Source organism: Vulpes lagopus, chromosome 1 (assembly GCF_018345385.1).
Source record: "Vulpes lagopus strain Blue_001 chromosome 1, ASM1834538v1, whole genome shotgun sequence".
In the NCBI taxonomy this organism is placed as follows: Eukaryota; Metazoa; Chordata; class Mammalia; order Carnivora; family Canidae; genus Vulpes; species Vulpes lagopus.
The window spans coordinates 150259786-150285054 of record NC_054824.1 but is presented as its reverse complement, the minus strand read 5'-3'; the positions used below and the strand labels follow the sequence as shown (position 1 = coordinate 150285054).

General features: G+C 40.8%; 1 protein-coding gene across 1 annotated transcript in view; it reads left to right on the top strand.

Moving 5' to 3' along the window:
* The first annotated feature begins 524 nt into the window (after window positions 1-524).
* Window positions 525-25269, top strand: part of EFCAB2 (EF-hand calcium binding domain 2) — a 120255-nt gene continuing 95510 nt past the window's right edge. Inside the window, exon 1 of the mRNA XM_041773796.1 lies at window positions 525-693. Coding sequence (XP_041629730.1) covers window positions 663-693 — 31 coding nt within the window. The 5' untranslated portion in view covers window positions 525-662. The remainder of the gene's footprint in view (window positions 694-25269) is intronic.

Here is a 25269-nt window from a genome sequence, read left to right as displayed (position 1 = left end):
AAGAGGAAATAGAACGAGCTCATCCCGACACCGAGACAAAAGTCTAACATCGTGCGACGACAGCAAAATTTCCGACACGCGGAGGCACAACTTCTCCGCGTCGCAACCCCGCGGGGCGGTCACGTCCGACCTCCGGGCCGGGTCGCCGGGGTCGCGGTCGCGGTCGCGGTCGGGGTCGGGGCCGGGCGGCACGCTCCGCTGCCATGGCAACCCCGCCACTCGTGTCCGCGACTGCAGCCCTGGCGACGCCCGTGTGCGCCGCGGCCGCCCCGGGGGGCCGCACAGGTGCCCCCGCTGCGCGCCCGAGCCCGGCTCTCCCGCTGCGTTCCCCAGTCCGCGGAGAAAAGCCCGAGCGGCGCCACCTGGTCCCCGCGGGCGGAGCCGGGGCTCAGGCAGGGGGGCCCGCGGCTCTCCGACCCCAGGCCCCCGAGGCCCGAGCTCCGGGAGGGGAGGGCACAGGGGGAAGGCGCGGGGGCGCGCTGGGGAGGGGCGAGGGGACGGGGGCGCGCGCTCGCCCCCCCCCCCGGGGGTCTTCAGCCTTTGGGGTCCGAGCCGCCGCCGCCGCCGCCCAAGGCCAGGACTCGCGCGGGGGCCGGAGGCGGCAAGGACGCGGCGACCCAGGGTGACGCCGGGCATCTCCCGGGCGACGGCCCCGCAACAAGATGGCGGACGATAAAGAAAGGGAAGGCCCAGGTAGGAGCCGCCCGCCGCGACCCGGGCCCGCACGGGGACGCTCCGGGCTGGGGGCGGGGGGCCTGCAGCGGCGCCGGCCCCGCGGGGAGAGGGACGAGCGGGCCCGGGGGCAGGGGGCCGCCAGCCCGGGCGCCCGCAGCCTCCCAGCCGACGCCTGGGCCCGGCCCCGCCCCGTCCCCCGCGCCTCCCCCGCCCGCCCCTCCCGGCAGCTCCCAGCCGCGGCTCCGGCGGGCGAGGCCGATAATGGCGTCCTTGTTCGCGGCCCCCGGCCCCCCGCCTCCACAGCCTCGCCTTCCCCGGGGCCGCAGGCGCCACGGAGGCGGCTGCCGGGCTGCGGGCACTCAGGGCGACAGGGGTGAGGGCCGGCTCCGGCCGCCCGCGTCCGGCCGCCCCTGGGCCGGTGCCGAAGCCCCGCCCGCCGGGCACGCGCCCGTCGCCTCCATTTTGCCTGCTGGGTGCGGACGACGTGTGGGGACGCAGGGGGCCGGGGCGGCCTGGCGCTCGCGGGCGCCCCCTCCGCGCCGCCGGCCCCCGGAGCACGCGCTCGCGGCCGCGTGAGGAGCGCCGGAGGCAGCCCGAGGCGGCGGCGCGGGCTGCGGGCACTCGGCCTTCGGGGGCCGCCGGGGAGCCCTGGCCGCCCACGTGCCCCGCGCCCCCCGCCCCCCAGCCCCGGGCCCCGCCTCAGCAGGCTGCGCGCGCACCCGCCGACGGCGGAGGCGAACCTCCCGGCCTTTGGGGAGTGCGGCAAAGGCCGCGTCACGTGTCCCTCGGCTCCGCCTGCGGCGACGGTGTGCTCAGGCCCGGCGGGGCCGCGACCGCAGGAAGCCCGCGGAGAAGCAGCGGGGCCCGAGCCCGAGGTCGGCCCTGGATGAGGGGCCTGGCGGGGCTGGTAGTCTGTGGCGCCAGGGCTGTGTTGTAGACGCGGCCTTTACTGAGGCAGCTTAGTTTATTGTGCTGCTTTAAAACGAGAGGGTACAACCGAAGGAAGGGGTTACTTTTTTTTTTAATTGAAAAAAGACTGATTCTGAAGCTTTTTGTTTTTTTTATTTATTATTTGTTTTTCGTTTTCTAAGTTTTCTCCTCACCCAGTGTGGGGCTGAGAGTCTTCCACGGGACATCAGGAGTCACATGCTCTTTGGACAGAACTAGTCAGGCGGCTCTTGAAACCTCATTTTAAAACTTCTCTAGGAAAAAAACAAACAAAAAGACTTCCCTAGAAAAACCAAATGAGGGATCCCTGGGTGGCGCAGCGGCTTAGCGCCTGCGTTTGGCCCAGAGCGTGATCCTGGAGACCCGGGATCGAATCCCACGTCGGGCTCCCGGTGCACGGAGCCTGCTTCTCCCTCTGCCTGTGTCTCTGCCCCCCTCTCTCTCTCTGTGACTATCATAAATAAATAAAAATTAAAAACAAAAAAGAAAAACCAAATGATTTAGTTGTTTTCATTATTTACAAAAAAAAAAAAAAAAAGGAAAAATCCTTAACAGAGGAATTAACTTGTTAATTATGGATATACAGTTTTTTTTTTTCAAAGGTTTTATTTATTTATTCATGAGAGACACAGAGAGGTAGAGAGAGAGGCAGAGACACAGGCAGAGGGAGAAGCAGGCTCCATGCAGGGACCCGATGTGGGACTCGATCCCCGGTCTCCAGGATCAGGCCCTGGGCTGAAGGCGGCGCTAAACCGCTGAGCCACCCGGGCTGCCCTGGATATGCCTTTTTTTAAGATTGATTCGGTCAGCATGCAAAAATGCACTGGATCGTGTTGCAAATATAATTTTTTTCTTTCATAAATAGACTGGGCTTCTCTGATTTTTTAGTTTTCAAAAATATTTTTTTAGTTAGAATAAATTCAGAGGAAGAAACAGTTCTATTCATAACTGTAGAAGAAGTAATGACAAAAGCTGGATGTCACTCATTCCATTGGTTTACATTTAATGCTTTTATGGAAGGTGTTCTGATTAGGTGAGAATTTTGAAGGATGCAAAGGTGAAAAATCTATCTTTCAAGAAAGGCGAGATCAGTAAAGGAGGTAAGACATCCTTGAAGGAGACAGAACAGCTGGCTAGGCGGAGCAGCCGTGTGCCAGGGGTGTTTCCAGGTGTGTTACCATCCCTCCTGGTCTGTGCACAGTCATCTGAGCTTCCTGGGGAGCTTATCAGAAATGAAGAACGGGAGTCCTTGCCCCTGACCTGCTGAATCAGTCTGCATTTTAACAGATTTGTAGGTGATCCAGATGCATATTAAAGTTTGAGAAGCACTGTTGGATGGTATATTTTATTTATTAAGAGTTTTAGGAGTTGATTATAGTTGCAGTTGGTAGGACATGATGAAATAAAGCCCTATTGCCTGAGGGTAAATTAGCAACTCATTTGGCAGAATCATCTTTTATGGACGTAACTGCATTCTTATATTTGATTCTCAGCTCTGAAGGTTGAGAAATTACACCTAACCGATTGATCAGAATTGATCAAGGCTTTGGGGGTTCACTCATGTTAATTATTAATTCAATAGGGATATGTTGCTACTTTAACAAGAAAGTTGACCTCAGCAATGTATTTTGTTTTACGACTATTAAGCTCTTGGGGAGGGTGAATTTATATTTCAAAAAGTACTTGATGAGCATGAAATCACACAACAAAAGAGCATAGTTTTGGAGGATATACCCAGTACCCTGTAAACCTCAAAAGGAAGGGGACCATTTTCTTTCTTTAAAAAAATTTTTTTTTAAAGATTTTATTTATTTATTCATGAGAAACAGAAAGAAGCAGAGACACAGGCAGAGGGAGAAGCAGGGTCCATGCAGGGAGCCCAACGTGGGACTCGATCCGGGGTCTCCAGGATCAGGCCCTGGGCTGAAAGAGGCGCTAAACTGCTGAGCCACCCGGACTGCCCTAAAAATTTTTTTCTTTAAATTCAATTTGGTTAACATATAGCGTATTGTTAGTTTCAGGGGTAGAGTTTAGTGATTCATCAATTGTTTTTAACACCTAGTACTCATTCCATCAGGTGCCCTCCTTAATGCACAAAACCCAGTTACCCCACCCTCCCACCTCCCTCCCCTCCAGCAACCCTCAGTTTGTTTCCTAGAGTTAAGAGTCTCTTATGGTTTTGCCTCTCTTTCTTTCTTTCCTTCTTTCTTTCTTTCTTTCTTTCTTTCTTTCTTTCTTTCTTTCTTTCTTTCTTTCTTTCTTTCTTCTTTCTTTCTTTCTTTCTTTCTTATCCTTATAGGTAAGCAGTGAGTTTCTATTACTCTGGATCAACAAACATCTTTTTTCTTTATTTTTTAAAGATTTTATTTACTTGTTCATGGGGGACAGAGAGAGAGAGGCAGAAATATAGGCAGAGGGAGAAGCAGGTTCCCCACAGGAAGCCCACGTGGGACTCCATCCCAGGACTCCGGGATTATGACCTGAGCCAAAGGCAGACACTCAACCACTGAGCCACCCAGGTGCTCCCAAACATCTTTTTAAAAATGATTTGTTTATTAGAGAGAGAAACGAAGAGAAGGAGGAGTGTCAGAGAAATCCAAGCAGATTCCCCACACCAGGCTTGATCTCATGACTCATGAGATCATGACCTCGGCCAATACTGGGGTCAGTCGCTTAATTGAGCCACCCAGGTGTCCCTTAACAAGCTTTTTTTTTTCTTTTTTTTAAGATTTTATTTATTTATGAGAGACACAGAGAGGCAGAGACCTAGGCAGAGGGAGAAGCAGGCCCCTTGCAGGGAGCCGGATGTGGGACTCAATCCCTGGACTGGGATCACGCCCTGAGTTGAAGGCAGATACTCAATCCCTGAGCCACCCAGGTGTCCCTCAAGAAGCATTTTTTGAGAGCCAAAGTATTCACTGGCCTGTCTTTAAAAAAAAAATACAAAAATTTTCTTTGTAGAAACATACATATATTTTAAATAGTTCATCTTTAATCTTGAGTTTTTTTTTTAATTGTAAAGGAAGATTAAGCTTCTGGATTTATATCCTATCTAGCTCAAACATTTAGGGATTAGGGATCCCTGGGTGGCGCAGCAGGTTAGCGCCTGCCTTTAGCCCAGGGCGCGATCCTGGAGACCCGGGATCGAATCCTCCATCAGGCTCCCGGTGCATGGGGCCTGCTTCTCCCTCTGCCTATGTCTCTGCCCCTCTCTCTCTCTCTCTGTGTGTGACTGTCATAAATAAATAAAAATTAAAAAAAAAACATTTAGGGATTAATCTTGATAAAAGTACTGATGCAAACCTTGGTAACAAAAAAAATTTTTTTTAAAGATTTTATTTATTCATTAGAGCATGCATGTACACATGCAAGCAGGGAGAGGTGCAGAGGGAGAGGAGAAGCAGGCTCCCCCCTGAGTAGGGAGCCCAGTCCCAGGATCCCTGAGGTCACAACCTGAGCTGAAGGCAGACGCTTAACTGACTGAGCCACCCAGGCACCCCGTTGGTAATAAATAATAACTATGACAGGCTATAATGTTCTATTTTATTATAACATTTTTCTATAAGATTATATACATTGAAGTTCTGTTCCTTTGGAGCATTTTTGTGCTTTAACATAATTAACTTTTTTCCTAGATTAAAAAAATGTATATAGTTACATTAGCTAACAAAGGAATTTAAATTTTAAAATGAAGTTAATTTAAAAAAAAACAATTTTGTTTCACTGAAAGAATATTTGAAATAGGATTGCAAAAATTGTTTTAAAGTTCTATTATATCTCTCAAGTTTTCTCAGCCAGAATATTTTTTTTTCTTTTCCTTCTCTTTTGTTTTGTGTAAATAGAGAATCAATGCAATTGTTGATTCTTTGAATCTTTAAATCTTATTGTTTCTAGCTCGTCGAGAATTTTATATAGGACTGCAAGGAACTTCTGTTTGTAATTAGAATCATGTCTAGGAAACAGACTGCTTAGGAATAAAATCCTCTAACTTTTGGCAAGCCAAGGAGCTTTGGAAGGTATGTCAGTTTTTTCAGTAAGCCTCAGATACTTAAAGCTTGCTTTAGGATTTACTATTTTTGTACTAAAATATTGTTCACTTCTTTGCATTGCTTGGTAAAGTGCCTCCACTTCAACTATCAAGTCCTAAATGGTAGATGCTTTACAGGTTTTTATTTCCTTGTATTGTGCCGTTCCTCTCAAAACCCAACATTTGAAAATCCAAAGTGAAAAACAAACCGCAGTGGGTATAATACTACATGTTGGCAAATTGAATTTAAATTAAAAAAAAAAAAAAAAACACCTGCAGGTGGATATTACTTTTTAAAAAGGGAACTGTTGATAGTATGGGGTATAATATGGAATAGTAAAAAAATAGAGTAAGACCTCAATTTCCCCAAGCTCTGTCTGATCTTAGCCAAGATGCTAGGCCTTAGGAGCTTCCAGTTCCTCAAATGTAAAATGGGAATAATTATACCTATTTATAATGTTATAATGGAGATGGTGTCATCTTCCCCATCTTTATATCCCCAGCACCTACCATGATGCCTGGCAGTAAAGAAATGCTGAATAAATAGGAAGAAAAGTGCTTGGCACATTCTAGGAAATAAGTAGCTGTTAGTTTATGTGTGGCATGGAATCTAGGAGTTAAGAAAAAATCGAAGTCTTAGCAATTGTCAGTGACACATGATGCATTTATGACTATTTTGGGGACCTTTTAATAGTTTTCTCCTTGTTTTAGACAGATTACAATCTAGGTAGAGACTAGCTGAAGAAGAAAACTTTGTATTTATCTATAAAAATCTGTCAAGAAAATTCATACTTTAAAAAGTCAGGTGGACAATGAGATAGCAGTTTACACCCATTAGGATGGTGATGATAAAAAAATAAGCATTGGCGAGGTGTGGAGAGATTGGAACCCTCGTGTGCTGTTGATGGGCATGGAAAATGGAACAGCTTCCATGGAAAATAGTATGGTAGCTCCTCAGAAATTCCAATATTGAATTCCTACATGATCCAGCAATGCTACATCTGGGTTTATACTCCCAAATAATTGAAAGCAGGAACCTGAACAACTATTTGTACACCCATGTTCACAGCAGTGTAATCACAACAGCCAAAAGGTAGAAGCACTCAAGTGTCCATCAATGGATGAATGGTTAAACAAAATGCAGTATAACCATATACTGCAATATTAATCATTTTTTAAAAGGAAAGGAGGGCAGCCTGGGTGGTTCAACGGTTTAGCACCGCCTTCAGCCCAGGGCGTGATCTTGGAGACCCAGGATCAAGTCCCACATCGGGCTCCCTGCACGGAGCCTGCTTCTCTTTAAAAAAAAAAAAAAAAAAAAAAAAAAAAGGAAAGGAATTCTGACAATGCTACCATAAGGCCAAGTCTCAAGTCTTGAAGATACTATTTTTTTTTAAGATTATTATTTTTTTAAGATTTTATGTATTTATTCATGAGAGACAGAGAGGCAGACCTAGGCAGAGGGAGGAACAGGCTCTCACAGGGAGCCCAATGTGGGATTTGATCTCGGATCTCAGGATCATGTCCTGAGCCAAAGGCAGATGCTCAACCATGGAGCCACCCAGGCGTCCCTTGAAGATACTATGTTAAGTGAATTCAGCCAGTCCCAGAAAGACAAGAACTATGTAATTCTACTTATGTGAGGTACCTAGAGTAGTCAGATTCATAGGAACAGAGAGTAGAGTTGTTGCTGCCCAGGGGAAGGGGGAAATGGAAGTTGGGAATAGAGGCTAAGTTTTTGCAAGATGAAAAGTATTCTAAAGATGGGTTGTACAACAATGTGAATGTCCTAACACTTTTGAACTGTATGGTGGTTAAGATGGTTAATTTTTTATGTCTGTTTTATCACAATTTAAAACATCAAATGGAAATGTGAGTATATTCAAAAAGGAAAACAAAATTGGTACTTTTTTTGGGAAGGCAATTTGGAAATTTATGTTAAAGAAAAATGATACCCACATACTATGATTCTTTAATATACTCCTGGGTATTTATCCTTAGAAATATATCCAGAAAAAAAATAAAAGTGAGAAGTAAAAAATGATTACTTAAAAGTTATTTATAAATTTGAAAATATGGATAAAACCTACTTGTCCGACAAATGAGGGGTGCAAAGTAAGTTGTTACATATTGACCTATTGAACTCTGTAGCCTTTTAAAACAATACGTAAAATTATGTGGGTAAAGATTATAGAACACAGGAGATGATATCAGGCTGGTTAGATTTTCAGGAACGTTCATTTCTAAAAGTCTCATTTTATTTATATTTAAAAAAATATATATATTTATTTTAGATAGAGCAAGAGTGAGTGGGGGTGAGAGGGGGAAGGGGATAGAGGAGGAGGGAGAGGGACAAGCAGATTCTGCAGTGAGCACAGAGCCAAGGCGGGCTTGATCCCACTACCAGATGACAATGTGAAATAAAATCAGGAGTCTGACGTTGAACTGAAAAGTCTCACTGTTTTACTGTCATTTCTACAAAAGATTTAAAATCTTAAATATTCTAAATACTTTATATTCTAAATATAAAAGCTATTTTTATATTTTAAAATCTCTATGCTGATTATAAATTATTTTTACCCATTTGGGAAAACGTGTTTACTACGTCCTCTACCTGACAGTGCTTTGTAAACCTCTAGTATGGATTTTATAGGCATTAAGATTGTAATAAAATAATTTCTTTTTTATATGCATTAATAAATTTGGACTCTAAAACCTGGGTTTGGATTTGGATCCTGCTTTTTTTCAGATTTTACTTGGACGTGTCTCTTAATTTTTCTGAACTTCAAAGAGTTCCCAGTCTAATGAGCACTTACTCTGAAGTGGTCACTGGACAAAATGTTTTTACATGAATTAGGTCATTGAATCCTTCCAACAAACCTGTGTGATAGCTATCTCTATTAATATCCTTTCTACAAATGAAGAAACAAGGGCTCAGTTTCAGCTTCAACAGGTAAGACTTTGGAAGTCATCAAAGTCATCACTTCTATGACTATAAACTGGAAGAAACACTTGGTAATTTTGGCAAATATTGTTGAAGGCTGCGTGTAGTACCATAAGTGAGAGTAGTAGAAAAGTGGGAGCCTGTAGTCCTAGAAGATGCCTCACACTTTCTTGGGTTTGGCTTCCAGGAAATCTACCAGGTCGTCTGGTAAAGAGCCAGGAAAGTGCCCATGTTTCTCTAGCAGGGGGAGGGGGAAGGTAAACATTTTGAAATCTCCTCGGAACATTCCTCATGACAAAGACCTAATCTCAAGGGGGAAACGACTCTTTATTAGAGCCTCAAGTCCTCCCAGTCTACATTTAACCAACTCCACTCCCCCTCTCACCCCCACCTCCATTCCTGTCTCATCCAAGGGGGCAGGGAGGAGCTAAAAAACACTTTGTGAAGTTTATAGCCCAGAGACAGGCCCAGTAAAAGACTAAAGTTTAATTATGAGGTAGCATACTTCACTTAACACTTTACCACCACATCACAGAGCTATACTACAGTAATAGTGGATTACAGCTGAAACATGTGTGGTACACTATTTAAGGAGGAGTCCTTAGAGGAATCTGGCACCTACAGCTTCAGCAAACATTAAACACAGCCCTATTCTTAGCCAAATTGGTATGAAGCCTCTTGACTATCTTAGTTTCTATTACTTGATGTGTCACATCTGACTTGCAACAAAAAATTAGAAGGCATGCAAAAAGCAAAAACACCATCTGAAGGTAAAGCAAGCATCAGAACTAAACTCCGATCTGTGATACTTATTTTGGAATTATCCAGACTGAGAATTTAAAAGAGCTATGATTAATATTTTGAGGGCTCTAATGGAAAAAGTAGGCAACATGCAAGAACAAATGGGTAGTGTAAGCAGAGACATGGAAACTCCTAAGAAAGAATCAAAAGGAAATGTTAGAAATCCAATGAATGCCACAGAACGGAAGAAACCTTTGGTGAGTCCATCAGTAGACTCAGCATGTCTGAGGAAAGAATGATAGAACTTGATGATTTCAATAGAAACTTCCCAAACTGAAATGCAAAGAGAAAAAAGAATGAAGTAAACAGCATCCAAGATCTGTGAGACAATTTTGAAAGGTGTAGAACACACATAATTGGAATACTAGAAGGAAAAAAAATGAAAATAGAGTAGAAGAAATATTTGTAGTAGTACTGGCCAAGTTTTTCCCCAGACGTCCTGAGACACCAAAGCAGATTGAGGAAATAAAAAGAACACCAAGCAGGGTAAATATGCCTGGGCATATCATAGTCAAACTGCAGAAAACCAAAGACGACAAGAAAATCTTGAAAGAAGCCAGAGGAAAACAAACACCCTACCTGGACTTTGTCAGAAACCATGTAAGCCAAGTGGAGTAAAATATTTGAAGTGTTAAAAGATAGCTAAGTAGTGTGACAAAGGTTACTAGCCAAGTGGTGAAGCAAGGGCTCCATTCAAGTCTGACTCCAAAGCCAATGTCCTTAGGCTTTGTGCCTCATATAGAGAAGTAGAAATTTATATAAGGAAGAACATAAACACTTATCATCTCATCTAGAATAGTATTCAAACATCAGTGAGCATCAGAATCACCTGGAGGGCTTGTTAAAACACAGATTGCTAAGCCCCCAGACCAGGATTTCTGAACCAGTAGTTCTGGGATGGGAGTGTGAGATTTTGCATTTCTAACAAGTTACTATAGGATGCGTAGGATGAGAATGCTGTTAAAAACTAAATCTAGGGCAGCCTTGGTGGCTCAGCGATTTAGCGCTGCCTTCAGCCCAGGGTGTGATCCTGGGGTCCCGGGATCGAGTCCCACGTCGGGCTCCCTGCATGGAGCCTGCTTCTCCCTCTGCCTCTCTCTCTCTGTCTCTCGTGAATAAATAAATAAAATCTTAAAAAAAAAAAAACCCTAAATCTAGATTAATCCACAATCTAGAATAAAGTTTGCTATTTTAACATATTTCTTTCTAGATTTTTTCTTGGCAGATTTGTTTCATATAGTTGATATTATATCTAGTTTTCTATCCAGCTTTTCCACTTACTATTATAAGCACTTTCCCATGTCATAAGTGTCTCTCAAACACATCATTTATAATAGCTGCATTCGTCATTATTTATGGAACATATTTAGTTAAGCTTTCCCTGACTGTTGAATATTTAGATTGTTTCCAAATTTTCTGTGCTATAAATAATGCTGCAGTCAATGTTCGTTTACAAAGATCTTTTGACCCAGCTTTGATTCCCCATCCTCTACCCACTTTGGAAAAATAATTTCATTTAATCTCACTTCTGTTGGTTCTTACTAGGTACCAACAGAGGGTAATCTAATTTCTAAATTCTATGAGTACCTTGTCATCCTTATACTCATTACATTAATTCTTTTTCAAATTTTTTGGTACTCAAAGACGCATAATTGCCAGTTTGTGATCAGTGTAGGATACATTTTTGCTTGTCTATCCTGTAAATAGTAGTAGAAACTCCATGAAGTCAAGAGACTGTTTCATTTACTGCCGAATCTCCTGAATTTAGGATGGTGGAGGATGTAGTAGTCACTGTAAATACTTGTTGAATGAATGGATGAACCGGAGTAACACATTGAGTAAAGAAATGTGATGTCACTCTTCATGGTCTCATTATGGTAAATGTATTTTTCTGTTAACCTTTTCTTTTTTTCTCTGTTAACCTTTAAAAAATATTGAAAATAGCTCACAGCTACCCCCATTACATTTGCAGAGATACTCAGACTGGAAACACATATTTAGTGTAACCTCATAAAAAACTAGAATGACACTTTCTTTTCACCATGGTGATTGAGCACACATGTTTATTTTTACCCTTCTTGAAACCTTACTCGAATGACAGTAATTTAAAAAGGCATAGACTTACAAGGGTAGGGAGAGTGGGAAAGGAGATAATAGTTTGTAAAAAGACATTAGGAAAGGAGAATAAAAAGATATCAGGGAAGGACATAATAAATTATTAAATGGATCTATGAGTGGCAACTAGCCTTGCAGAACCAAAGAAAAGAAATGTAAGTCTTGTAGAGGAAGGAGCCAAGAAGAAACAAACCAAGCGGAGCTGTACTACCCTGGAGAGGCTCAGGGTTGGCAGCAGCAACCATCGCAGAAGCTGAAGGCTTGGTTTGAAGTCATAGGCAAGTGGTTGGATCTTCCATCCCTTGGAATAACCAGGTGATGACTCCCCTTCCACCCATGCAGGAGACTGGAGATTTGCTCTCTGATTCTTATTTTTCTTTTTTTTAAGAGAAGTTGGGGAGGGGCAAAGGAAGAAAGAGAAAATCTTAAGCAGGCTCCCTATTCAGTGTGGAGCCTGATGTGGGGCTTGAGCTTATGATCCTGAGATTATGACATGAGTGGAAAATAAGAGTCAGACCCTCAACCAACTGAGCCACCCAGGTGCCCCTCTCTGATGACTTCATTTTTTTTTTTTCTCTCTCTGATGACTGCAAATCAGAGAGACAGGATTTAGGGATGCCAGCACAGGTTAGTAGGAGGTGACGTACCATTACCGTCTTTGACATAGTCACTGAAATATGAAAGTTTGTATGAAATTCAATTATTGTCAGATAGATTAAACTTCTGAGTAGGACTCAAGATAATAAACCTGAAAAGTGATAGTATGCCAAATAGGATCTCCAGGAGATGGGGATTTGAAATTCTCAGATTTGCACTGATGATTACATTATGAAGTAGTTCAAGTACTAAAAACTTTGAAAGAAAGTGAAAGGGAATCCAGAGACTAAAAAACTTCAGGTGAAATCAGTAAATAAAACGAAATTTCATATGAAACTGGGATATAATCAAATGAAAGGGAAAGTGCACCTCAATTTCAATGACTTTGATCTGTTACACTTTGCCCACTTCCATGGCCAAACTGGGGACTGCCATAATTTAGAATCATAGTCCTTCTGACATTGTAAATTCACATCTTTCATTCTTGGGCAGTATCTTATTCAATATTGAGTATTTAAAAAATAGCTTTGTAATTTTTTGAAATAATTCAGACATTGTTAAATAGTTTCAAATTCACAGAAAAATTGCAAGAATAGTACAGAGATTTCCCACATTCCCTTTACCCAAATTTGCAAATTTCAGCATTTTGCCACTTTTATCATGGTCGCTCTCCTATACTATAATCCTGTATTCTATAACATACATCATATGTGACATATATATGATAATGTTTATGTGTATGATTTTTTTTTATGTGTATGATTTTTTACTTGAAGCCTTTGAGAGTATGTTACATACTATTGTAGAACTTTATCCCTTAATATTTTGGTGTGTATTTTCTAGGAACAAAGATAGTCTTCTGTAAAATCTCTATGAAGTTTAACATAGATACACTATTTTCACCTAATTTTACCATGTGAAGTATAGCAGAACCTACCTTATATGGTGGAAAAGCACGTAGCAGAGAGCTTCACATGTAGTAAGAGCTCTATACATGTTCTCAGTCATTATTTGCCATGTCAGGCACTGTGCTCCACATTGGGGGAGCAATTAGATGTGGGCCTTGCCCTCTTAGAGATGGTATTACTGTAGAGGAGAGGAGCATAATAACATAATTATTTAACTGTGTTTGGGATAAGTTGTCCAAAAAAGTTCCAGGTTCCAGAAGAGGAGCACTTAATTTTTTCTTCCTTCAGGGGCTTTGAGTGTGGCAGTCCCTTTTACTAGTTTTCAGCAAAAGGAATGCAAATTCAAAAGGCTGAAGCAATAAAGGAGCCTGGCTTACAGAGGCATTGAATGAGGGCGAGGGTACCTGGAGTGGAGTGACGTGGTGAGGAGCGATGGGAACTGAGGTTTGCAGGGTAGGCAGAGGCCAAGCCTATTTGATGACCAGGTTGGAGGGGGGTGGGTGCTGACCTCTGTTCAAGACGAAAAGGAAGCCATCAAAGCATTTTAAACAGGGAGATAATGTTGATGTTTTTAAAAGGTCACTTGCCGGGCCCCCTGGGTGGCTCAGTTGGTTAGGCATCTTACCTTGGGCTCAGATCATGATCCCCATGTGGGGCTCCCTACTCAGCAGGGAGCCTGCTTCTCCGTCTCCCTCTACCCTCTCTGCTCATGCTCTCTCTCTCAAATAAATAGAATCTTAAAAGGTCATTTACCTGTACTATGGCAGATGGGAGCAGAGCAAGAGCAGCAGTCAGTGGTGATGGTATCTTGGACTAGGTAGCAGCAGAGGCAATGATGAAGAAAGTTTTAGAGTCTAGAGATTTTTTTATTTCTTTATGCTGGATGTTGGGATTTGGAGGACAGGGCTACAGATGAATTAACACCTCTTCATTTCAACTTCTGACTCCTCCTGGTCTCCACCTACATCCCCCCTTTGAATGGATGCCACCCTTGTGCTTCCATAGTACTGTGCTGAGCACTTGCACCGAGTGTTAGCACATCTCCTGTTAGAGTTTGCTGTAGCTGGTTGGTTTTCCTTTTAAACTGGAATATATTTGTACTAGGTGGTCAATAAACATTTGCTAAAGGAAAGCACAAATGAGAGCTAGATGAGGAGTAAATACAGTATGGCAGTTTAAACCAGGTGTCTTAGTGGTACAGGGTCTTTGGATCAAGTTTATTATAAAATGAGAATTCATTAAGAACTACTCTCTCCCCACATCCAAAAAAAAAAAAAAGGACGAATTAAGTTCTGGACTTTTTTTTAAAGAGTGTCTCTGGAATAGGTATTGGCAGTACTTGACACAAACAGAACAATGTTATTTGTACTTGTAGCTAATTAACCTTAGGGGCATTTCTTTACCTTCCTTGCAGTGTGTTTCATATAGTTCTCATGGTAAGGATTTCTCTTGGGACTTATTATTTCATTTTAATTTCTGTAGGTGAGGTTTTGAGCACCTAGTTCAATATATAAGACATCTTAGGTTTAGGTTTAGGGAAGAACTCAGCTGTACTATTTATTAAAAACTCCACTCTATAGAGATGCCTGGCTGGCTCAGTCATTAGAGCATGCAATTCTTGATCTCGGGGCTGTGAGTTCAAGTCTCGCATTGAACATAAAACTTAATTAAAAACAAAATACTCTACTCTGTAACCTTAGGTGATAGGACTTTTATATTGACTGTGACTGCTCCTTCTGTATTTGTTATCATTAGTTTCTTCTTTTGAAATTAGATGTAAGTTTTTGTTTGATTTTATTTTATTTAATTTTTTTAAATTTTTATTTATTTATGATAGTCACACACAGAGAGAGAGAGAGAGAGGCAGAGACATAGGTAGAGGGAGAAGCAGGCTTCATGCACCGGGAGCCCGACGTGGGATTCGATCCCGGGTCTCCAGGATCGCGCCCTGGGCCAAAGGCAGGAGCTAAATTGCTGCGCCACCCAGGGATCCCTTTGTTTGATTTTAAATTGGTGTGATAGCTGATTTTTAGTCTTGGCATTCCCATTTTGAAAAGCAAATATAATGTCAAATTGTTGCCTTTAATAGTGTCTAATGTGGAATTTTTAAAATTAATTTTTTAATTTTAATTCCAACAGAGTCACCATACAATGTTATATTAGCTTCAAGTGTACAAGATAGTGATTCAGCACTTCCATATGTCACTCTGTGCCCATCATGACAAGTACACTCCCTAATCCCCATCACCTGTTTCCCCCATCTCCCATTCACCTCCCCTCTGGTGACCATCAGTGTGTTCTCTATAGTTGAGTCTTGCTTCTTGATTGGACTCTTTTGTTTTTCCTTTGCTTATTTGTTTTGTTTCTTAAATTCCACATATCAGTGAAATCATTGTCTTTCTCTGACTGACCTATTTTGCTTTGCATCATACTGTCTAGTTCTATGTGGTTGCAAATAGCAAGATTTCATGCTTTTTAATGGTTGAATAATATTCCTGTGTGTGTGTATATCACATCTTTATTCATCTATTGATGGACACTTGGGCTGCTTCTGTAGTTTGGCTATTATAAATAATGCTGCAGTAAACAGGGGTGCATGTACCCTTTGAGTTAGTGTTTTTGTATTTTCTTTTTATTTTTCTTTTTTTATTTTGGGGATAAATATTCAGTAGTGTGGTTGCTGGGTTGTGTAGGGTATTCTATTTTTAACTTTTTAAAGAACCTTCATACTGTTTTCCAGAGTGACTGCTCCAGTTTGCATTCCTACCAACAGAGCACAAGGGTTTCTTTTGCTCCACATCCTTGCCAACATGTGTTGTTTCTTGTGTTGTTGATTTTAGTCATTCTGACAGGTGTGAAATGATATCTCATTGTAGTTTTTGATTTATATTTCCCTGATGAGAAGTGATGTTGAGCCTCTTTTCATGTGTTTGTTGGCCATCTGGATGTCTTCTTTGGAGAAATGTCTGTTCATGTCGTCTGCCCATATTTAATTGGATTATATTTTTTGGGTGTTGAGTGGTATCAGTTCATTATATATTTTGAATACTACCCTTTATCATATATGTCATTTGCAAATATCTTCTTCCATTCACTAGGTTGTCTTTTAGTTTTGTTGATTGCTTCCTTCACGGTGCAGAGGCTTTTTATTTTGATAAAGTCCTGATAGTTTATATTTGTTTTTATTTCCCTTGCCTCAGGAGACATATCTAGAAAAATGTTGCTACATCCAGTGTCAGAGAGATTACTACCTATGTTCTCTTCTAGGATTTTTATGGTTTCTAGGTTTCATGGTTTACATTTAGGTCCTTAATCCATCCTGAGTTTATTTTTGTGTATGGTGTAAGAAGGTGGTCCAGTTTCATTCTTTTGCATGTTGCTGTCCAGTTTCTGCAGCAGTTTGTTGAAAAGACTTTTTCCCATTGAATTTTCCCCCTTCCTTGAAGAATAATTGATCATATAAGTGTAGGTTTATTTCTGGGCTCTCTATTCTGTTCCATTGATCCACATGTCTGTTTTTTTGTGCCAGTTTCATACTGTTTTGATTACTACAGCTACTTATAATCTAACTTCATATTTCAGATTGTGATAACTCCAGTTTTCTTTTTCTTTTTCTTTTTTTTAAAGATTTTATTTATTTATTCATGAGAGAGAGAGAGAGAGAGGCAGAGACACAGGCAGAGGGAGAAGTGGGCGGAGGGAGAAGCGTGCTCCATGCAGAGAGCCCGACATGGGACTTGATCCTGGGTCTCCAGGATCACGCCCTGAGCTGAAGGCGGCGCTAAATCGCTGAGCCACCCAGGCTGCCCTGTTTTTCTTTTTCAAGATTGCTTTTGCTATTTGGGGTCTTTTGTGATTCCAAAGAAATTTCAGGTCTGTTTGTTCTAGTTCTGTGAAAAATGTGCTGTTGGTATTTTGATAGGGATTCCATTAAATATGTAGATTGTTTGGGTAGTATAGACATTTTAACAATATTTGTTCTTCCAATCCATGAGCATGGAATGTCTTTCCATTTCTTTGGGTCCTCTTCAATTTCTTTCATCAATATTTTATAGTTTTCAGACTACAGTTCTTTCACCTGTTTGGTTAGTTTTATTCCTAGGTATCTTATTATTTTTGTGCATTTGTAAACGGGATTGTTCTCTTAATTTTTCTTTCTGCTGCTTTGTAATGTATAAAAATGCAAGAGATTTCTGCACATTGATTTTGTATCCTGTGACCTTACTGAACTCATTTATGAGTTCTAGTAATTTTTTGGTGGAGTCTTTATAGTTTTCTTCATATATAGTATCATATCATCTGTACATAGTGGAAGTTTTACTTCTTCCTTACCAATCCGAATGCCTTTTATTTCTTTTTGTTTAGTAGTACTTACTATGGGATTAAAGAGAAAAAGGAATTACTGTATAATGATATAACTTTCCTGAAAGTGGAATTTCACCAAATAAAATGGTTTTTATATTATATTGATATATTAGCTTAGTTATAGTTCTTTCATAATAAACAAGTCTTCTGTATGTTTTTATAACCTAATGGAGCAGGAATAACTTAAAAAATATAAAGAATGTATTTTTAAGGGCGTATGAAATATACACATTTATTTAATATTTTAAGGAGGATGATTTATTTTACCCACTACAAGAATTATAGTATTAAAATATATATAGTATTATCTAGTAATTACTTTAGTAATATATAGTATTATAGTGAAATAACTGATTTCAGTATGGTTTATGACTTCACGTAAACTAAAGCTAATAATTCTGTGTGAAATTAAATTCTTGCCAGTTTTTCTTTCTGCGTGTTTCATGTAAATAAGTACAGGAAACTTAGTTTCTCTCAATCAAATCTATATACTTATTTTCCTGAGATACTAAGCAACTTCCCCAAATCAGAAAAACTTAGGAATGATAATGGGTAACTTTGATAGAATATTACTATAGTTCAGATAGTATGTTTCAAAATAACCTTGTGAGATATATTCTTGGTATTGTCCTTTTTACAGGTGAGGAAAACAGAGTATCTGAGCAGTTAAGTAACTTGTTCAAAAGGTTACAGTGCTATTAAGTGGTGGATCTTTAAACCCAGTCTGGCTCTAGCGTCTATGATCTTAACCAGTACACTGTATTGCACTTTAAAAATGGTGGCAAAGGGATCCCTGGGTGGCGCAGCGGTTTGGCGCCTGCCTTTGGCCCGGGGTGCGATCCTGGAGACCGGGGATCGAGTCCCGCGTCGGGCTCCCAGTGCATGGAGCCTGCTCCTCCCTCTGCCTGTGTCTCTGCCTCTCTCTCTGTCTCTCAAGAATAAATAAATAAAATCTTTATAAAAAAAAAAAAATGGTGGCAAAATTTGTTCAAAGTAAGATGTTAATAAAGTTTTTTTTTTTTTTATTAACTAAAGCCTATACTTTACTCAGATTTCCTAAATTTTTACCTAATGTTCTTTTTCTGTTTCAGCAAACTATTTGGGATACCGTGTTACATTTAGTTGTCTCCTTAAGCTCTTCTTGGCTGTGACAATTTCTCGGACTCCTTGTTTTCTCTGACCATTGTGACAGTTTTCAGGATTAGTGGTCCGCTGTTTTGTAGAATGCCCCTCTATTGGAATTTGTATGATGTTTTTCTCATGATTAAATCAGGGCTATGGGATTTGGGGAGGAAAACCGGAGGTAAAGTGCCATTTCCCTAACATTCATCAAAGGTACAGATTATCAATTTATGTCACTGTTGATGTTTATCTGGGTCACTTGGCTGAGGTGTTGGGTTTTTCCTCTGTAAAGATACTCTTTTTTTCCTCCTCCCCAGACTACTCTTTGGAAGAAAGTCACTGTGCAAAGCTCATACTTACAGAGTGGGGAGTTATGCTCTGCCTCCTTGAGGGTAGAGAATTTACATAAATTATTTGAAATTGTTCTGCACAAGAGATTTGTCTCTTCTGTTTATCTGTTTACTCAGCCACTTATATATGTCAGTAGAGACTCATGGGTATTTATTTTATACTCTGGGTTATAATCTGATACTATTTTATTTTGTTGCTCAAATAGTTCAAATTTTGGCCTTTGGGGGCTCTTTCATTTGGCTCCTGTGTCCCTTTGATATAGTACCATCAATGTCTTTTCTTCTTCTTCTTCTTTTTTTTTTTTTTTTAGATTTATTTATTTATTTGAACGAGAGTATGAGAGAAGGGGCAGAGGGAGACGGAGACTCTCAAGCAGACTGCCCACTGAGCCCAGAGCCCAACGTGGGGCTCGATCCCAGGACCCTAAGATTGTACCTGAGCCAAAATCAAGAGTCAGACACTTAATTGACTGAGCCGCCCAGGTACCCCTGTAATTTGTTTTGTTTTTTAAGCATTTCCTTATTTTCTGGCAACAAGATACTTGAGGTTCATCCTTATATTTCTCTCTCTCTCTCTTTTTTTTTAAAGATTTTATTTATTTACTCATGAGAGATGCAGAGAGAAGGCAGAGACATAGGCAGAGGGAGAAACAGACTCCCCACAGGAGCCTGATGTAGGATTTGATCCTGGAACTCCAGGATCACACCCTGAGCCAAAAGCAGATGCTCAACCACTGAGCCATCCAGGTGTCCCCATCCTTTATATTTTTTGCCCTAGTCCTAGAACCAGTCATTTCTCAAAGAGCCTTAGTTCTTTTTTTTTGGAGAATGGTATTAGAAACTGATTGGGTGGTAGGCTTGCTGACTGTTACTGGAATGTTATTGCTTCTAGGTGCTCCCTGCTGACAAATCAATATGTGTTCTCACTAACTTGTGTATATATACATATCTATAAAGACTTATCTATGTAGCCATTAGTATCCACATTTAGCTGAACATGAGTTCATAACGATTATCTCCAGCTCCAATCCATTGTTAAATGGATCATTCTAACCTGCCATTGCTTATCAGTAAATTTCCACTCTGGCAGTGAGAAACCTGGCTTCCACCACACTCTTAACATTTACTGTATTGTTCAGTTCTAGTATACATGTATGGCAGGGTCAGAGTTTTTAACTCTTACCCCTGTGGAAAACTTATCAACCAGAGCGCAGTGCTTATGTGCAGTTCATTTTGTCTTTAATCTTACATTCCCACTCATTTCCTTTTTTAACATATATATTTTTTAAATTTTTATTTATTTATGATAGTCACACAGAGAGAGAGAGAGAGGCAGAGACACAGGCAGAGGGAGAAGCAGGCTCCATGCACTGGGAGCCCGACGTGGGATTTGATCCTGGGTCTCCAGGATCGCGCCCTGGGCCAAAGGCAGGCGCCAAACCGCTGCGCCACCCAGGGATTCCCTTTTCCCACTCATTTCCAAAGTAACTTAGGTTGGCATGTTCCCCTCTCCCCATCTCCTTCAGTGAGATTGTTTCATACATTTGTCATACAGGTAGTTTCTTTTGTCACTGTCTGCATCCCATCTTGGGGCTGCTTTGATTTCCTAAATGATTTTCATTTTAATTGACACACCTTAAGGTTCACTCTTTGTTCTCTGGGTTTTGACAAATGCAATGTTATATGTATCTTTTGGGATAGTATTTTAAATATAGGTTCACCACCCTAAAGAATTCCATCACATATTCAATTATCTTCTCCTGCCTCACACCCTTGACAGCTACTCAACTTTTTCCTGCCTCTATAGTGTTGATTTTCCAGAATGTCATATAATTGGAATCATATTGTGTGTAGCCTTTTCACACTGGCTGTTAGCAATATGCAGGGTTTCTACATGTCTTTTCAGGGCTTGATTGTTCTTTTTTTTTTTTAATATTTTATTTATTTATTCATGAGAAACAGAGACAGAGAGGTAGAGACACAGGCAGAGGGAGAAACAGGCTCCATGCAGGGACCCCGACGTGGGACTTTGATCCCAGGTCTCCAGGATCATATCCTGGGCCGAAGGCAGCACTAAACCGCTGAGCTACCCAGGCTGCCCTGATTGTTCTTTTTAATCCCTGAATAATATAATGCATGGATGGGTCACCTACTGAAAGGCATCCATTCACCTACTGAAGGGCACCTTGGTTACTTCCAAATTTTGGCAATTATAAGTAAAGCTTCTATAAACATTGAAGTGCAGGTTTTGTGAGGACAAAAGTTTTCAACTCATTTGAGTAAATATCAAGGAGTGTGACTGATGGGTCATATATGTTAAGACTGTGTTTACCTTTGTAAGAAACTGCCAAACTGTCTTCCAAAGTGGCTACATCATTTTGCATTCTCATAGGCAATGTTGAGATTTCCTATTGCTTTACATCTTTGCTAGCATTTGGTTTTACAAGTTTCTTGGATTTTAGCTATTCTAATAGGTGAGTAGTGATACCTCATTGTTGTTTTAATTTTCAGTTCCTTAATGACATATGATGTTGAGCATCTTTTCATATATTTATTTGCCATCTACGTGTCTACGTGATGTATCTGCTCACAACTTTTGCTTGTTCCCCACCCCAGCTTTAGTGAGGTTTAATTGACAAAAAAAAAAAAAAGATATTTAAAGTGTGCATTGAGATGATTCGATATATGTATACATTGTGAAAGGATATTTCTCATCTAGTCAGTGAACAAAATTAGCCCCTTACACATGTGTGTATCTGTGTGTACATGTAGTGAGAATGCCTATTTTTTCCCCAAAGGTTTATTTATTTATTAGAGAGTACACACAGGATGGGGGATAGAGGGAGAGGGAGATAAATCCTCAAGCAGATTCCCCACTAAGTGCAGAGCCCCATGTGGGGCTCCATCTCAGGACTCTAAGATCATGACCTGAGGCAAAATTAAGAGTCAGATGCCTGATTGACTGAGCCACCCAAGTGCTCTGAGAACGCTTATTGTTAAGCATTGGGTTGTTAGTTTCCTTCTTGTTGAGTTAATAAAATAATTTTAATAGACCATTTCTTTTTAGGATTAATATTTCTGATTATCATTCTGGTTGCATCTATTGAGCACTTGTTTACTATGAACCAACTTTATGGTTGGTTCCTTTTTTTTTAATGGCAGTCCTTTTATACATTATTACATTTATCTTCATAATAACTCGATGAGGTATTATTCTCACTTTACACATGGAAAAATAGGCTAGTGGGAGGCTGGGCCTCTTTGGTCAGGATTATCCTATCACCTTCTATTTAAACTTTTAATGTTCCAAATTTATGGAAAATTATGTAAACATTTTAACATTGATTTAAAATCAGTAAACTAGGGGGATCCCTGGGTGGCTCAGTGGTTTGGCACCTGCCTTTGCCTCAGGGTGTGATCCTGGAGTCCTAGGATCCAGTCCCACATCGGGCTCCCTGCATGGAGCCTGCTTCTCCCTCTGCCTGTGTCTCTGCCTCTCTCTGTGTGTCTCTCATGAATAAATAAATAAAATCTTAAAAAAAAAATAAAATCAGTAAACTAGAACCCATGAGGAAACTGTTTTTTTCTTCACATTTGGTGCCTTTCAAGTCATTTTCATGTAATTTGTAGAAAAAAAGGGGAGATTTTTTTTCTGGTTTTCATGGTGCAGAAAGTAAAAGAGGTTATGAAAATTAACTTTCTGGACTGATTAATTTAAGAAGACAATTGGTTGGTTTTCATAGAAGGCCTTTCACATTTTGTAACTGTGTGTTTCAGACCAAAGCAAAAACAGAGATAGGAAAATCTGATGGGGAGCTGAAAACTGCAATAAGCTTTCTTCTAAACCATAAAATGTAGTTGACAGACATCTTTTTATAGACATGTCTGTGATTGCACACTTTTTTTAGGCTTGAAAATTTTTTCATCGAGGAAAACCTTTCTGTAAAATTTATAAAAGCTGTTTACAGTAAAATAGCAAACTATAACAAGACAGAAACCTACCCAACTCACTTTGGAGCTCTTTTGGACCACATTTCCATAAAAGTGTAGACAACAGCCCCAGTAGAACACAATGAAGCCTTTGTTTAGTGAGAAGTTTTTAAATACTACTTCCAAAATAATTTTCAAACCTGAATTCTTTATAAAATTGAGCAAGTGACAAATGCAGATGAGACAGGGAAGGAAAAGGAAAACTAATCTGATTTAGCAAAATTTGTTAGACAGAAATCAAGGAGTTGGACACAGTCCTGTATTAGTTAATGGTTACTGTGCAACCACTTACCCCTAAACCTAGAAGCTTAAGCCACCAGACACCATTTCACACAATTTCCAGATGTAGTTTTAGTGGGTGATTCTGACTCAGATTTGCTTACAAGTCTGGGACTCAGTGACATGGCTGTTGGCAGGAAGCCTCAGTTCCTTAATGATTGTTTGCCAGAGGCCTCAATTTCTTGATATATAGGACTCTCCATCAGCCATTTGAGTGTCCTTACAACCTGGCATCTGGCAAAGAGAATCATCTGAGAGGTAGGGAGAAATATAGAGGTCAAGACAGAAGCCACAATATCTTCTATAACCTAATTTCAGAAGTGACATGCCATCATTTTGCTGTATTTTATTGGTGATATAAACTAACACTGGTGTGATATTGGAAGTGACTGCACAAGAGTCATTGGGAACCATCTTGGAGGCTAGCTAGCACAGTCTTCCTTTGGCTCCCAATGATCTGCATCCCTCCCATATGTAGAGTACACTCACCCTCTTCAAGGCCCACCAGAGTCTCATCCAATTATGTCATCAGTTAAAGTTCAGAATGTCATATCTAAATTGGGCCTAGGTGTGGATGAAATTCCTCGGCTGTGGCTACTTAAGTGTAGCCTCTTGAGTGGCTTCTCTTGAGCTGTAGACCTTTTAACTAAAGAGACAAGTTGTTTGCCACTTACCACCCAGTATGCAATGGGAGAATAGGTAAAGAATAACCTCCATAGACACATCTACAAAAAAAGGTGGAAAATTGGAGACACACAGGAGTTGAGTTACTGGTGCATAAAATCCAAGTGGGCAGATGTTGGAAGTTCTTGACTAGGGCTTGGTTCTACTGTTCACAAATGATTCTTAGGTTGGCAAATTGAATTTAAATAAATTTTTTTTTAATGTTGGCAATTGAATTTAAATAAAATATTGAAAAAACCCCAAATGATTCTTGGTGGCTTTTAGCTTTTCTACCTGGACTCTTGGTTCTACCCTCTTTATCACTCTCTCCTTTGTGAGAAATAGTACATGTTTTCAGCTAAGCAGTTCTCTAAACCTGCTTCCTGCAGATGGAATTTTTGGGAGCCCAAAGACTTTTCATTTTGTACTGTCTCTGTCCTCTTTCGGTCCAAGCTCAAGGTGTCTCTGGAAATATAATCATCTTAAAATCTTCATGGGTTGCCTTTGAATTTTGTTGTCCTTTAGACAAAAGACCATACCCAACTTTTGAGACCAGCCATTCTCTCTCGGGCCTTTGCTGACACAGCCAAGAAACATGAAGCCCCACTATTTGATTGAAGCCATCTGTGGGACATGCCCTCAAACTCTTGAAATGTTTTTTTGCTGGTTTGAATGGTGCCCTCAGACACTATGTTTGATCTTTCTGAGATCCTAACAAAGGATTTTATAGCCACATACTCTGTTTCATGTTTAGACTGTGTTTTCCTGGCAGTGCCCCAAATTCAATCTTTGCCCAGAAGCCATTTCTTATCTTAGCATCTATTGCCATCTGGAGAGGCAGGGAATTTTCACAACTAGCAATTCCTGGCTCCTTTTTATTTAACAGGCTTTCCTTTGAATTATCTTCCTCTTGAATTTTATCACATGCAAACCAGAAAGAACCAGGGAGCACCTTCAATACTTTTCCTAGAGATCCTTTCATCTAGACCAGGTTCATTAGGCATGTTCTCTACTTTCCATGTTAATAGGAATTTTTCTGTGATTCATAAAATGGGCCCCCCTTTGTAGTTGCCAATGTGATTTTCCTTACTTTCCTTTAAGCTCTACCAGCCTACTCAGAGGCCAGTACTACCGGACTCCAAATTTTTAGAGCTTGTTTGGTAGCATCTCACTTTCAGGTACCAAGATTCTGTATTACCTATCAGTGTTACCTATTAATTACTAGAGAGAGATAGAAGGGAACAGAGGGAGAGAGACAGTAAGACAAAAACCTAACATTAAAAGTGAAATACCATTATTTTTGCCGTATTCTATTGTCACATGATGAGCCCTGGGATAATAGGAAAGGTTGTTTGCCATGTTCCTTCTGTCTTTAGGAATTCCATAGTCTAATGAGTATTTACTAGTGCCTACAGTTTCCAACTATTGTGTGAGACTGTTGCATGCTATTCATATTGTATATATGCCCCTGAAAGGAGCTGCTAC